Genomic DNA, 16,681 nt, shown 5'->3' on the forward strand with positions numbered 1-16,681 from the left:
AGGATTTTAGAATCTGTAAGGGATTCTAAGTGGCTCATTGGTCAGGTTTGTATGCTTCGTGAAGGAACAAAGTTACTAAGTGAAGGCTGGAGAGATGCCCTGGTGAGTGAAGTGCTTGCTTTGCAAGCTTGAGGTGCAGAGACACAGCAGGTGTCTGGAATCCGAGTCCTCCTGCTGTGAGGTGGGCAGGGGACACTGGAGGATCCTTGAAAGCTCATAGGCTGCTGCGAGCCTGTTGTACACAGCAGGAAAGCTAGGTGAAGGCAAGGACCGCCCCCTGAGGGGGTTATCTGACCTGCACTTCCACACCATGGCAAACACCTGCACTCACACATATGAACAGGTTCGAAAGCCAAAAAAAGAAAGATAGAAAGAATCATTTAATGATACTTGATAGTCTCTTTTTAAAAGTAAATACATTTATTTTTTAACTTTTATGTGATTTTTTTTTCATGGAATCTATACATATTTAGGGCAACTTATTTTTATGAGGTTGAGCTAGTTCTTTTTAGCTACTTCTAACACACGGCTCTTCTTCACAGCTTAAATTGCTCTTGAAGACAGTCTGTTCAGTTTAACACTTAATGATTCTCCATTTTTTTAAAGGTGTGTGTGGGTGTCTTAATTCCTCACTTCAATGAATACAGTCATCTTACACAGTTCTTTTAAGTTTAATAATGTGAAATAAGAGGTCATGAAGAGTAGATTTAGACTGTTACTTTGCCTGGTAATATTTAGTTATATTTCAGAAATGTACATATCACTCACCCTTTGTACCTTTCTAATACCTGAACAAAATCATCTCTCCTTTCTCTCTCATATGGTTTTGGTTTTACTCCAGAGTAACTGCTCCTGTGACCCTAAAGTTACTCCTCCCTGCTGCCTAAAGGTTGTATATTAACTTGCATAGACTGTTACTGGAGAAACATTTGCTTCATTTGAAAAGTATGCACAGAGCTCCTGTTGTGTAAAAGCAGTCGTCCTTGGCATTGGTGGTTGTCTAAGTTATTTTTCTATTGCTGTGTAAAGATACCAAGGCAGCCTTTAGAAGGAAGAGTTTACTGGGCTTACGGTGTCAAGAGTGTGAGTCCGTGACCATCATGCCAGCGGGCAGAGCAGCAGGCAGGGTAGTGCTGGAGCCAAAGCCAAGAAATCAGATGTTGAGACTACAACCACAAGGCAGAGAGAGAGAGAGACTACCTGAGAATGGCATAGGCTTGTGAAACCTCCACACCTACCCCTAGGAACACACTTCCTCCAACATGCCCACAGCCCCCAAACCTTCCCAAACCGTTCTACCAGATGGGGACCAAGTGTTCAGCATGTGAGTCTCTGGACTCACATTCTCATTCAAGCCACCGTAGAGGTATGAGGATGCATTAAACAGAGAGCCTATCTTCAAGTAGATTACAAAGTCAGAAATTGGAGTTGTGGGCAAAAGGTTCAGCAGGTAAAGGCTCTTGTCACCCAACCTAATAACCTGAGTTCAGTCTCCGAAACCAACATGGTAGAAGGAGAGAACCAACTCCTGTAAGTTGTCCTCTAAACTCCATATATGTACCGTGGCACTCACACATGTGCACACTCACACACACACACACACACACATTCATGCATGTGCACACTTGCATGCACGCACACATGTATAATAAAAGTTTTAAGTAAGAAATTGTTATATTTGGTTAAAATTCTTACTATATAACATGTGCTGATGTACCATTTTACCCACGTTGCATCTTTATATGACTGAACTAAGGCTGCCCAGGGCTTGTCTAATTTTGCTCTTTCCCTTATTGATGCTAGGCTCGCTACATCAGGATAGATGGAAGTGTTCCCTCTTCAGAAAGGATCCACCTGGTTAATCAGTTTCAGAAGGACCCCCACACCCGCGTGGCTATCCTGAGCATTCAGGCTGCTGGCCAGGTAAGGGATCCAGGTCCTGTGTGATAAGAAAGAGTGTCATGGACATAACAAAAGGCCCATTGACTCTAACTTTATTGTAATTTTATATCTAGATGTCAATTGTAGTAAGTATTCGCTCTACTTAAGAGTGATGTAAAATATAGAAGGCAGCCTCATACTTTTAGTTTTTGAAGTTTTCATACAGGTATGTATATGTACCTTAGCCATGCCCCCCCCCCCTTACTGCTTTCTTCAGCTCCCCTCACCCTCCTCCAACCCTCCTAACTTTGTTCCTTTTTTTTTTTTTCAATAGCCCATTGGGTCCAATCAGTGCTGCCCATGTGCACATGGGTATGGGGTCACCCACTGGGTGTACGCATCCTACCAGGGTCCATTCTAACCAGAGAAAGGTGACTCAGGCTGACCTTTGGCCTCTGTGCATGCACACACATGAGGACTAACCGATGAAATGTTCTCAGGTAGATTCTTTCAGCCTGCACAGTAATAGTTCCACAAAATCCTTAGCACCATCTCCCTTCTGGCATTTTTATTTTGTATTGTTTTGTTTGTTTGCTTGCCTGCGTGCTTGCTTTTTTGAAATGAGGTTTAACTTTATTAGCCCTGGAAGACCTGGAACTCACTTTGTAGCCCAGGCTGGCAGGTCCACCTGCCTCTGCCTCCCAAGTGCTGGAATTAAAGGCGTGTGCCACCACACCCAGCCTCCAAGCAAGGATCTCTTGTCTAGGAGGGCAGCTCACATTCCTCCCTCAAATGACCAAGACAATCCATAAAACTTAAAGGGGGGGGGCATTTAATTGGGGACTCAAGGTTCCAAAGGGTTAGAGCCCATGACCACCATGGCCGCAAACAGTCAGGCATGGTGCTGGAGCACTAGCTGGGAGCTTCCATCTTGATCCACAAGCACAAGGCAGAGAGCTTAACTGGGAATGGCATGGCTTTTTGAAGCCTCAAAGCCTGCTGTAGTGACGCACTTCCTCCGATAAGACCACGCCTCCTAACCTTTCCAAACAGTTCCACCAGCTAGGGGCCAACTATTCAAATATATAATCTATGGGGGGCATTTGTATTCAGATCATCACGGTCCAGGCTGCCCACTGACAGTCAGGTGTCAAAGCTAAAAAGGTCTGAATAAAGTAGATGTTTTATAAAATGTGGCAGTTGTAGCCACATTAAGTGAGAAAGGATCCTTTTGGGCTTCTGCCTCAGTCTAAAATATTTTGATATGAATCCCTAAACCAGGCCCGTTAGCATGGAGGCAGGAGGAATGGTAGTAACTGAGTGTACTTCCATGGTACGCACTTGATTTATACCAGAACAGCTCTTACCCAGCTAATTAGAATCTAGAAAACTCTGTGTGTAGAGAAATTAGGAGGATTCAACAGGTTAGGGACCCACTAGGGGTTGCCTAAGGAATTCCTTCATGTTGGATTAAAGTTCCTAAAATCTAATGTATGTATCAGTTAGCATATTCCAGCCATAGACAATATTACCAAGGACGTAAAGTTAGATATGGAGTGAGTGCTTCTGTCAGAGAATACAATAGATAAGATGAAACCAGGCAGGAAAGCCTGGGCTATCATACACTTAAAATAGGAGTGTAAGAAAAATACATACATACATACATATACATACATACACACACACACACACACATTGAAATTAAGAATGTATAGGGCACTGGGCATGGTGGCACACACTTTTAGTTCTAGCACTGAGGAGGCAAAGGCAGGTAGATCTCTGTGAGTTCATGGCCATCCTGGTCTACACAGTATGTCCAGGTCAGCCAGGGCTACACAGAGAAACCATGTCTCGACAAACTAAAAACCAAAGCAAAAGAGAAAGTTTTTGAGCACTCACATTTATTCAAGGTTGTGCTGCTGAAACTCTTACATAAGTCAGCACCCGTATGCATGAAGACTGATTTCATAAGAACAAAGGGAAGAAGGGAGGGCTTTGTTCTGGGTGACAGCTCACATTGTGGGTTGACTGTTCCTTAAAAGGATAGTGATGCTGTGAACATGGCCATATGTACGTATGCATGCTTATGTATATGTGTATGCATGCATGTGGAGGCCAAATGCAGGTCTCGGGTTGGGAATTGTAACTCAGGAATCATCTACCTTGTTTGTTTGGTGCTTGGTTTGTTTCTTTGTTTCTTTGTTTTGGGGATGGGGGGCGGTGGAGGGGGCGGGTTGAGACCAAGTGTCTCTACGTAGCCTCTCTGTCCTGGAACTCACAATGTAGAGAGGCTGCCCTTGAACTCTCAGACTTGTACTTGCCTCTGCCCCCTGAGAGGTAGAATTAAAGGCACACGCCACCATGGAGGACTTTTGCTCCTTGTTTTGTTGAGACAGGGTCTCTCACTGAGACCTGGGCCTTACCAATTAGCAAGGCTGACTGGCAGCAGGCCCCGGGGAACTTGCCTCTCTCTGCATCCTGAGTGCCAGAATTACAAGTATACACCACCACATTCAGTTTTTTATGTGGGCTCAGAGGAAAGAACTCACGTCCTCAGATTTGCAAGACAAGCATTTTCCTGACTGGTTTGTCTCCCTGCCCTGCTCAGATGCTTTTTACAAGCTTAACAGTGTCCCTCTGACAATACTACTTGGTTTTTTCAATATTACCTCTAATATAAGGCTTTGGGGTCCTAAATAGCAACATAAATTTAGTATTTATTTAGTTTTATTCTGGTTTTTATTACTTTTGACCCATTTTAGGAGGTGACTAATTTTCAAGGACTTTGTTGCCCTACTTAATGAATGATCGTATAATTTTGTTACAACACAAAATATTTTAAGTTAAGGTAAAAATAATAGTGTAACAGTCTCAAAAATGCCTCCCTCAGCCAAGCATGTTGGCAGAGACAGGTGGATCTCTGTGAGTTCGAGGCCAGCCTGGTCTACAAAAGCAAGTCCAGACCAACCAAGACTACACAGAGAAACCCTGTCTCAAAAAACAACATCAATAACAACAAAATGCCTCCCTCACAGAAGCTGGAGAACAACAGAGATTAAACCATATTTATAAAGCAAGATAGACTGCCCACGCCATTGACTGTATGGGGCCACAGTTTTGCATGCCTCAAAGTTCACTCAGCGCACAATCTTAGAAGCAATGCAGCTTGACACATTTTCATCTGAGCAATTTGCCTTATTTCATGTATTGGTTGTAAAACAAGACTTAGAGCTTTCCTGCCGCAGTATTTCCAGTTCTTAGAAAATCCAGGCGCACAGAGAATGCAGCAGCTGCATGACACATGGGAACTGGAGGCAATAAACTCAGAGTGTTGGAGTTATAGCATGGGAGAGTTCATAGGAGGAAATCACATGGCTAGAGACATGTCTCCCTCACTTTCCAGCACAGTGGTTTGAATTAAAGGAAGAACATGTGAGTGCTTGATGCCTAGTTGCCATGGCACCATGTGTTACAAATTATATTCTCTTTTATAATATATTTCGTTAGATTTCCCTGCAGTAAAGTGAATCTAACTATTCATCTGAGGATAAAGTGGTTTTGTTTGTATATATGGTACCCATCAGCCTGCCTATTGAAATGTCTTTCAAATACGTTTTCTTGTAGTTCATTTAAGTATCTTGCAAGTGTCTTCATTTGTTGTTCATGAGTTAAATCTTCCTAATTTGTCTTAAGATGCATGACTTACCTTTTTTAACCTTCTTATTCTACTTTCACCTCTGTTGCTGTGATAAAAATACTTTGACCAGAAGCAATTTAGAGGAAGAAAGGATTTACTTCAGCTTAGAGGTTACAACTCATAATTGAGGAAAGTCAGGCCAGGACCTCAGGCAGGGTTTGAAGCAGAAACACTGTTCACGGCTTCAGTCACTCACGCTCAGCTAGCTTTCTCACAACCTTGGCTCAGGACCACCTGCCCAGGGAGTGCTGCTGCCCACAGTTGGCTGAGCCCTCTTACATCAGTTAACAATCAAGATGACCGCCACAGTCAGGAGTGGTGGCACACACCTTTCATCCCAGCACTTGGGGGGCAGAATCACATGCATCTCTGAGTTTGAGGCCAGCCTGGTCTACAGAGTGAGTTCCAGGATAGCCAGGGCTACACAGGGAAGAAACCCTGTCTCAGAATAAACAAAAACTGATTGTCCACTCCCATCTCAGGTGATTCTAGGCTATCAAGTTGATGGTTAAAGCTAACTAGAACACTGATTTTCTCTCCTTGTAATGTGTTCAAGAAGGCTTTATTACATGTGAGTCTCATGCTACCTACATGTACACATCTCATGCTCGCCTTGTGTGTGCCTCACTTACTTTCCTTTGTTTTGCCTAGGGTTTAACGTTTACTGCTGCAAGTCACGTTGTCTTTGCTGAGTTGTACTGGGACCCTGGGCATATCAAACAAGCTGAGGACCGTGCTCACCGGATTGGACAGTGCAGTTCTGTGAATATTCACTACCTGATTGCAAACGGTACTCTGGACAGCCTAATGTGGGCGATGCTGAACCGAAAGGTAGTGTCTTTGTGACAGTCTGTGTACTGCATGAGTTAGGAGGCTGGGTGTTGATGTGCACAAGCAAAGGCTACTGAGGAGTACCAAGATAATGACAATAGACTCGGGTCACAAAGCATTCAATTCCTGCTTCGTTTCTTGCCATCCTCCTGTCACACCAAGGCATCAGTTTCCAGCATGGCTGTTTTTTTCCCAAGCCCTTTTTATTTTCTTTTTTAAAGAAGATGTATTTTTAGCTTTGTGTTTGTATGTCCATGTAGGGGTGCCTGTGGAGGCCAGACAAAGGCATCAGGTCCCCTAGAGCTGCAATGACAGGGGCTGTGGGTTCAAGGAACCAACCTTGGGTCCTCTGCAAGAGCCATCTCCAGCTCCCGTGGGAGCCCTTTTCCTGTTGCTTTTTTTTCCCTCCTAATTTTCTTAAGTGCTAAAATTGAACTCAGTGTCTCACACATGGCTCGCGCATGCTTCACACAAGTTTTCACAGCTGCTTCCACTGCTTTAGAAGGAGGCTACAGTCAGCTGGAACCTAACATTTTGGAAGCACCACATCTTTTTTGTGACTGAGACAAAACTACAGAATCTTTTCCAAAAAGATTCTTGAGTTTTCAACTAATGTTAACAGAAGGCAGCCTGTACCCTCTCCTTATCTGTCTCTTTTTCCCAACATTGCCAACACTGAAGGATGCTTTTAGAAAAGGCTTGACTAAGAGGAGGATTTCTTAGTCATTAGAGATGCTATAACGGATACCATACACTGTGTTGTTCATAATAAATGGAATCATATTTCTCCCAGTTCTAGAGGATGGGAAATGACATCAGGGAGCCAGCATGGGCAAGCTGGGCAAGACTTCCTGTTGGAGCCTCATATGGTAAAGAGAAAGTGAGAATGCTCCCATTTTACAGGGTCAGTGATCTCATTTGTGAGGTGTTGTGCTGCCTAGTTTTATGTCAACTTGACAGAAGCTGGTGATCAGAGAGCAGGGAGCCTCAGTTGAGAAAATGCTTCTATAAGTTTAGGCTGTAGGCAGGCCTATAGGGCATTTTCTATATTAGCGATTGGTGGGAGAAGCCCCAGCCCATTGTGGGTTGGTTCCTAGGCCCTGGTTCTGTAAGAAAGCAGGTTGAGCAAGCCATGGGGACCAAGCCAGTAAGCAACACCCTTCCATGGCCTCTGCATCAGCTCCTGCCTCCAGATCCCTGTCCTGTTTGAGTTCCTGTCCTGACTTCCTTTGATGAAGAACAGTGATGTGGAAGTGGAAGCCAAATAAACCCTATCCTCCCTAAGTTACTTTAGTCATGGCTCCATCACCATCAGTGACGAAGTTTCTACCTCCTAATGCCGTCACATCAGTCATTAGGGTCTCAGTATATGAATTTTGAAGAGACATACATTTTAGTCTATTATATTTTATCCTATCTTGTTGTAGTTTCATTTATGTTGCCCTGACTTAAACACTCTCTCTCTCTCTCTCTCTCTCTCTCTCTCTCTCTCTCTCTCTCTCTCTCTCTCTCACACACACACACACACACACACACACACACACACACACACACACAGCAACTTAAGGGAGATAGGGTTTGTTCAGCTCATAACTCCAGGTGACAGGTTACAGTCAACCACTGAGGAGAAAGCAAGGCAGGAACGTGAGGCAGCTAGTCAAATCACATGCACAGTCAAGAATGGAGAGAAATGAACGCACGCTTTACAAGTCAGCTTGCCCCTCCACTCTTTTCTTTTTTCATTTTTACACCATGCAAAGCCATGGCATGAGCAGTGCCACCCAATTTGGAAAACAAAGCCTCAGCCAGGCATGATGGGAGGCAGAAGCCGGCAGATCTCTGTGAGTTCCAGGCCAGCCTGGTCTACAAAGCGAGTCCAGGACAGCCAGGGCTACACAGAGAAACCCTGTCTGGGGGACAGAGGGAGGGAGGGAGGGGAGGGGAGGGAGGGGGGAGAAAAGAAGCCTCACATGCATGCCCACAGGCTCACCTGATATGGCAACCCTCATTAAGATGCTTCCCAGGTGATTCCAGGTTGTTTCCAATTGTAAAACTAACCATCCTCTGTGCCCACAAAGCCCACGAGCTTCTCATATACAAAATGTATTCATCCATTCCGTCCAAAATCCAACATTTCATCTCCATGCTATCCAAATCAGATGAGACTCATCTGGAGGTGAAGTTCCTCTCCAGTTGTAGATCTGAGAAACCAACTATGTTCTATGCTTCCAAGCTGCAGCTGTGAGAGAGCTGACTGCAGTACTCACACTCCAAGAGGAAGAAAACGGGGAGGAGAAAGGGCTAGCTGGTCCCAAGTGAGTCTGAAACCTCACAGGGAAAGCTGAGTAAGGCATCAAAGCTTGAGATTAATCCTCTTTGGCCCTTTACTGTCCTCCATGTCACCTAGGGCCGTTGCCCTGCCCTCTGGGTCCACTGGGATGGAGGTTTCAGCCTGTCTTAGCTACACATTGGCCACACACACAGTCTACAGTGACTCCGCCCTGCCCTGGCTTTCAGGTTGTCTGGGTGGACAGAATTCAGAACTCCAGAGCTCAACTAGGCAGCCCCACACCCTGCTGCCCCCTCACCATTGGATTTTAGTGCCTGGCAGGGACCACTAGGGACTGAACTGCCTGTGTAGTCTTTCTTCCCTTTGTTGTATTCCAGCCAGGAAGTGCTGGGCTCCAGTTCTGTGCAGTGCAAGAAGTCTGACAGGCTACCCTCACTGTGTCCTATTGTCTGCGGTTGCTTCCCACCCCGCCCCCGCCCCAGCTGATGCCGTCCTCTCTGCTGCTAACTTTTATTAAGTGGCCTGGTTAAGTTTGCACTTTGTGTCCGTGCCAACTGTTATACGGGATGGCCACTTGGACATACCTCAGTGTTCTCTTCAAAACAGTTTTTCTCATTTGTTCAGACTTGAAGAGCTAAGAGTTTCCCAAAATTTAACTTGTTACCTTTTCACGTCACAATTGTGTCTGTATTTCCTCTTCTTGCATTTACTGCAAACAGTCAAAAGGAACCGTGCTGCTCCTTCAGCACATCCTCAAACATCTCAGCAGGATGCAGTTTCACTGCCTGCAAGCTCTTTCTCCCAGAAATAACTAGAGCGTTACCCATGCAGCTAAATTCTTTTCCTCCAGTTTCCAACAGCATGTTCCTCGTTTTCATCCGAAAGCTTATCCAAATGGCCTTTGCAGTCTCTGTCCCAGCAATATTTGATTCATGATTATGGGGGTCTTCTTTACGAAGAGAGATGCTTTCTCTTTTGCCCTCCTTGTTGACTTGCAATGCCTTTAATTTTTCATTTATGGAATTATCTAGCATGCACACTTAATCTCCAGCTTACTTATCTACTTAGTAAACACCCCCATACTTCCAGGCAGCCACCTCACTTTGGGGGGCATCAATTTCTATATAAGAACTTTGGGCTACTGCAACAAAATACCATAAAAATAAATAGGAATACATCCTGTCACTAATCCCATGGAAGAGGGCCCCCGCCTTCATGACCTGATCACTTCCCAAAGACCCTAAGGAATTCAACATGATGAATGTGGTGGCCGGCAAGGCTCAAATAACATTCTTTTGCAGTGAGTTCTGAGTGGTGATCATAAGCATTTAGAATGGCCAGCCGTGCCTAGGGAAAATTCCCAAGTATATAAACATGGAAATAAAAATGTCATGAGGAAAGTGAATATTGCATCATGTTTCTGTTAAATCTCCCTAAACCTTTGGTAATTATACTGTAATTTTGTTTTTCAGGTTTTTCTTTAACTTTTTACTGATACTTTGTGAGTTTCACATCATGCACCCCAATCCCACTCATCTCCTCATCCCTTGTATCTGCCCTCCGTTCTTGCAACCTCCCCTCCAAAAGAAAATGAAAAACAAAAACAAAACAAAGCATAGAAACATTTCATCATGGAAGCTGTAGTGTGTCACAGTGTGTCCCACAGTGCACCCTTCTGTCCACACATCCTTACTTGCAAAAACGTTCATTGCAGTGAGTCATTGGTCTGGTTCGAGGCCTCTGGCTTCTGCTGCCCCGTCAATGCTGGATCCTCACGGGGACTCCTCTTGGATATCCTGTTGTTGCCCTGTGTCATGGAGATCATGTGGCTTTGGATCTACAGGACTAGTCCTTTTATACACTCCAGCAGCTCATCAGTGGGGTAGATGTTGGGATGGGCCAACTCAAAGCCCTGGATCTGAGCCAGGGTGTAGGTAGCTGAGTTGGTCAGCGCAGCAGCTCTCGCACACCTGCACCACCAGTGTCAGGGCTAGCTCACCCAGCGCCACACCCTGCAGGGGGCAGAACCAGCTCTCCTACTCTCATGTCCACGGAGCCAGCTCTCCCAACTGCAGCAGGTGGCAATTCAAAATTGAAAATTGTAATTTTGAATAACCATATTACTAAAGCCATGATCTGTTCAAGGCCTAAGATTCTTCTCAGTAAGTAACTTTAAGACTTCAATGCAAAGTCAGGGTACTAAACAGAGCGTCAGCTGTGGGGTGTCTGTGACAAGAGCTTTGTGTTTCTGCCCCACAGGCCCAGGTCACAGGGAGCACACTGAATGGGAGGAAGGAAAGACTCCAGGCTACAGAAGATGACAAGGAAAAGTGGGGGTTTCTGCAATTTGCTGAAGCATGGACCCCAAGTGACAGCTGGGAAGAGCTCAAGGATGCTGGGTTCACTCATGTAAGAGCGAACTTTCTTTCCTACTTTCTTACTTACTTATGTGTGTTTTGTCTCTCTCCCTCCCCCTCAGGGGGTGGGGGGTGGGGTAGGGAGGTGTGGTCACCAACACCTGCTGTCTTCCTCTATTGCTGTCCACTTTATGTTGGAACAGGATCCACCAGTGAACCTGTAGCTTGCCGTTTTGGTTGCCCTGACTCCTTGCTAGGGTTATAAGCTTATACCACTGTACCCAGCTTTTCCCTGGGTGCTGGGCACCCACACTCATGATTGCCCACTGAGTCATCTCTTCAGCGCCTTCCTCTACATTTTCGTTTTGGGGTTTGTTTGTTTGTTTGGTTGGTTGGTTTGGTTTTGTTTGGTTGTTTGTTTGTTTGGTTTTGGTTTTTCGAGACAGGGTTTTTCTGTGTAGCTTTGGCTGTCCTAGACTGGCTTTGTAGACCAAGCTGGCCTTGAACTCACAGCGATCCACCTCTGCCTCCTAGTGCTGGGATTAAAGGCATGTACCACCATGCTCGGCTTCCTCTACATTTTCAATACCTGGAAAATGTACTTTATCCTGTATGATTGTAATCAGCAATTCTCTGTTATTTATGTTCTTGAAAGGCTATTTTACTTAAAGATTTAAAAAACTTGAAGAAGTGAAAATTAACTTTGCTACTGGACTAGCTTGTATTTTCCAACAGTTTCAAAACTTAATGCTCAGCTCTTTTGAAAAACAACCTGAATAGAATCTAACCTTCAGAAGATAATACTGAAGAAAATGTTTTTATGACCTTGAAGGTAGGGAAGGATGGAGGTGTGCCTCAAAATACACAAGCAATAATGGAAAAGATTGAAGTGCTGACCGTAGAAAAACAAAAAGCTTTTCCCTTACAGGGCTGAGTCACGAAGATTGTGAGTTTGAGGCTGGCCTAAACTACATAGAAAATTCTCTATAGCCAAGCCCTGTCTCCAAAACAAAACCAACCAAAACTTATTAATAAAGTAAGGCAGACCATACTGATAATTGTGATGGCTGCCATATCGTGAGCCTAGCTGCTTCCCAAAAAATTGTGATAAGCTAACTATGATCAGCACTTTGAGAGCATGTGGCCATCCTGTTCCCATACCTCCCCTGTGGTCTAGATTTCATCAGTGACTTTTGCCTGAATTGGTTCTGAGTGATGGTTTTGACTTTCTAGTTCTATCATTAGCCTATATTTATTAGCTGCGTTTTATTATTTGTGTGTGCATGTGTCTGTGTGTGTGGATGCATGTGGTGAGAGGTGCCCATGTCAGTCAGTACACATGCAGGGGAAGGCCAGAGGAGAGTATCTGGTGTTCTGCTCTATGACATAACCTCTCATTCCATTGAGACAGTCTTCTCACTGAACCTTGAACTAGATTGACAGCCAGCAAGTGCCAGTGATCCCCCTGCTTCCGCACCCCCAGTGCTGTGGGAGTGGGCCAGGTCGCTGTCGTTGGACATAGCTATTTGAGGCTTGAACTCCGGTTCTCATGTTTACGCAGTACTAGCTCTATCTACTGAACCATATCTTCGGCCTCTCATCCCCACATTCCAGGAGGGTTTCCTTGCTTTCTGGAGGACAAAATATCCCAAATCCACGCTGACCTTTATCTGTCCCAGACTTGACGCCGGCCTTTCCTTTAAGGAGCTTCCTAGTTCCTTTTACTGTAAGATACTTTTTGAAAGTCAGGATTGTGTTTCCTCCTTGGGGATAGCATTGCTGCAGGACTCCAACTCCTTCTATGTGAAGAGCTGCATGCAGACATATGTGTGTGTGCACAGAAACATGACTACGTGCTTTGTATGAGCTGGTCAGAGGACAAGATGTCCTTCTTGTCCTTCTGTCCTTCCACTGTGCAGGTCTCAGGGGTCAGACTTCAGTTGGCAGAGTAGGCAACAGAGACTTTTACCCCACCCCTGAGCCATCTCACCAGCCCACGTTTTATTTCTGTATTTATTTTATTTTATTTTTTCGCTTTTGTTTTAAACCAGCATAGCATTGGTTTGTCTTGTTCTTTTTTCTCTGTGCCTGCAGAGAGAAGCTAGGTGTACCCGACAGCATGCCACTGTTGAGTTTTTCCTCAGCTACATGGAAATGGTCTGTTTGGAAAATCTAGAGGGGTGGAGAAAGCAGCGATTTCCATTTCAGGGTAATTTAAACACATTTTTTTCCAGTTAGTCAATTAAACCCTGACTCGGCCGGCCACTCTCATCCTCTGAGAACAGACTGTAGAATTCACAGATGTGAAGGGTCTTCAGCTACACTTCCAGTCATGCTGCTCCCGTCATCGTTTCTAAAGCAGGGTTATTAATTCTGTTAGGAATGGAGCCGAGTGACAGGAGGCAGCAATGCTTCTTGCAGAGGCCCTTTGATCAGAGCCTACTAACCCTGACATCAGCGCCCTCACACTGGTGGCCTGGTCTCTGCTGCATCAGCACCAGCTTCGAAGTGCTTTACTGTTCTTGTGAGTTTCACTGCATTTCCTTTTCCACTCCTTCAGCTCTAAGAACTAGCTTCTAGTCCTACCGTTGTGGCCAGGGCATTTGTCTCAAAAGACCCTGCACTTACCATAAGTCAAAACAGAGCTGATAGGGGTCCCCCAGCCTTTCAGAGAAAACGCACACTAACCAGCACAAGCACTCTGCCGTTCTTATCCTAGCACTTCTCCCCAAAGTCAGTATTGCTTCTCTTATTTTTATTAAGCAGAGGATAGGGACACAGTGACTGTTAGCCCTGTAACCAAAGGGAGCAATTTCTTGTCTGTCCATGCAGAAGCAGCTTTCTCCTCAAAGGGACTTAAGAAATGCTTTATAGTTGATCAATCTGAGTCGCCATGTCCTGGCAGCATGGAGTCTAGTGGCACGTTCCAGTGTGACAATGGATCCATGAAGTTTTTATAGTTAAAGAACGAAAACAAGTCACAAGTCAAGGCATTTTGACAGCCATAGAACCTGGAGGTCAGCAGCTTACGGACGAGTAGGGAACTCTCTGCTGTAGATTACAGGTGCTGTCTGCTGACAAGAGCTTCGGCACTGGTGGAAGCTCAGGAGCGTGTGTGCACATCCCACAAAGCTTCATAGGAGAAGGCCAGGGAGCCAGGCATGGCGGCACATGCAGGAGTCAGAAACAGAAAGGCCGTGGCAAGGTCACGGCCAGCCTGCTTGGCATAGCAAGTTCCAGGCTGCGCGGTGTCCACTAGAAGGAGGGGATAGGACACTAAAGGTTGCCCAAGAAGATTTTGGCTCTGAATTTGCAACTTTTATCTGTCCACAGTCCGGGAAGTTCTAATCAGCCAGTCAGCCTCGTAGGCTCTTTCACACAGGTGTAGCTTCTTTTCTGGGAAGTTGGATTCTCACTAGAGATGAAAATGTCTGTCAATATCTCCTATTTAGAAATGCCTGCTTCTAAGTTCCTTACTCATCAGACATAAAGAGACTCACTTGCCGTAATTAAGGGGCAAATAGCCCTGATGAATGGGATATTTCTCTGTAATATCATTACAGTGACTTTTCTAAGTGCAAGAATGCCATAAGCTATTCAGTAACAGTCTTACTAGCTCATAAAAAATATCTTTCTGTGTTACTGCCTCACTAAGAAAAAGAATGGAAACAATAGTTATTCGTTTTTAAAATAAACTGCAGGACTGGAGATGGCTCCGTGCTTAAAGAACACTAGCTGCTCTTGCAGAGGACCTGGGTTCAATTCCTAGTGCCCCGTACACAGTAGCTCACGGCTGTAACTCCAGTTCCAGGAGATCCAACGCCCCCTTCTGGCCTCTGTGGGCACCAGGCATGCATGTGGTGCACAGACATACGTACAAGCAAACCACTCATACACAAGTCTTTTTTAAAGTAATAATCGGCCTGACAACGTGGCATGAGTTAACCTGTCAGGATAGGTACTGAAACCTGGAGATCCCAGTCTGCTGTGGTGAGATCGTCAACCTTATTTTTTCAGCCTCTAAATGACAGGTGAAGTTGTCCTCAGATGCTCCAGTCCATGCATGCAGGGAGGGGTCCAGGAGTGTGACTGTCTCCTCTCAAGGCGACGGGACTTGGAAGAATGGAGCCAAGAAATAAGGCAGAATAAATTCTCATGCAATCGTCAGCTTTACTCAGAGCATCAGACAGTTCATATTCCGAGGGTTAAGGAAGTACACGGGTAAAGTTCTCATGAGTACAAGCTGTATACAATCACCAGGGCAAGTCATGTGTGGCAAAAGCATGTTTTTCCACAGAGGCATATAAAAGATAGTTTAATTACTTAATTGAATAACAACAGCAAGCAATCATGAGTAACCTGAGGTAAACTCACCCCTATCTGCTACATCTAGGAGGAGCATGAAAATACATTCCAAGAACAATTCCATGTTTTGAAACACTGAGGTCACAAGATTCTTGTTTCCTTGGAGTGTTCTCACACGCACACAGCGTTCTCCTCACAGGACTCCATTCCTGAACCTGGTTCCAACTGTCACCAACACTAAAAGTGGATGGATGCTCAGCTTAGTAAGAAAAGGGCAATATAGAAATCACTAGAGAAATGGGTATTCAGGCTTTTGCCTACAGTCTTAGCCCTCAAAGCAAGAGGGTCAGCAATTCAGGGTCTCTTTCTGCTATACAGAAGGTTCAAGGCCATGCTGGGTACATAAAACTCTGTCTCAAAAAAAAATTACTAGAAGCATTTTTGTTGTTTGCTTGTTTTTTAAACAGCTTCTTATGTATTCCAAGCTGCTCAGTCTGTATAGCCAAAGGCTGCCCTTGAACTTCTTACAATCCTGGTGATTGGTACACCATACCTGGCTCTACCAACATCTTGCAGACATTTTGAATTTAATATAGTGTGTGTGTGTGTGTGTGTGTGTGTGTGTGTGTGTGTGTGTGTGTGCTCACGCGCATGCGTGTGTGTCCAAGTCAGTATGATGTGAAAAGCTTCTTCCGTTTTGTTAACCAGCCACGCCCCAAACACCTACCTCTCTGCTGGATGTCCGTCCTATCTGCAGATGGACGTGGTGCCATCACTGTGACTCATCTCACACTATTAAGGACAATGTGGTTTGTTTTAAGCTGCATGGCATTTGAGTCCTTTCTCTGTAAGATTTATATTTTTTATTTTGTAGTGTGTGTGTTGGGGTGGGGGGAGGCCATGCTTGTGAGTGCAGGTGTCCATGGAGGCCAGGCGTATGGGGTCCTCTGGAGCTGGAGTTACAGGTGTTTGCAAACTGTGTGATCTGGGTGCTAGGACCCAAACTTGGATCCTCTGTAAGAGTAGTCCTTGTTCTTAACCCCTGCGCCATCTCTCCAACTCCCACATGTGAGTTCCTTACATTCTTCCAGAACATTGGTTTCCTAGACTCCTTGCATTTTTTCCTCCACTCGCCTCACCCACAGTGCCCCTCTTTCAGCTGTGTAAACAGTGCTAGGCCAGTTCATCTCTGAGAGCACAGTTGCAGTGATGGGCAGAGACCCTACAGTGGCATGCGCTCTGGCTGCACCAGAGTTACCCTGGGTATATCTCCATCAGATTTTAAAATAGTATTCTTTGACGCCCGAGAGGTTTGCAAGT

The 16,681-nt window shown here is 45.1% G+C and overlaps 1 protein-coding gene across 10 annotated transcripts in view; it reads left to right on the top strand.

Moving 5' to 3' along the window:
• Window positions 1-16,681, top strand: part of ZRANB3 (zinc finger RANBP2-type containing 3) — a 157,065-nt gene that overhangs the window by 110,431 nt on the left and 29,953 nt on the right. For all 10 annotated transcript variants that reach the window (XM_084775786.1, XM_084775784.1, XM_084775788.1 and 7 more), the window contains 3 exons: window positions 1,804-1,923; window positions 6,230-6,409; window positions 10,959-11,108. In XM_084775786.1, coding sequence (XP_084631912.1) covers window positions 1,804-1,923; window positions 6,230-6,409; window positions 10,959-11,108 — 450 coding nt within the window. The remainder of the gene's footprint in view (window positions 1-1,803; window positions 1,924-6,229; window positions 6,410-10,958; window positions 11,109-16,681) is intronic.

Source organism: Acomys minous (genome assembly GCF_964271855.1).
Source record: "Acomys minous genome assembly, chromosome: 1".
NCBI classification, from domain to species: Eukaryota; Metazoa; Chordata; class Mammalia; order Rodentia; family Muridae; genus Acomys; species Acomys minous.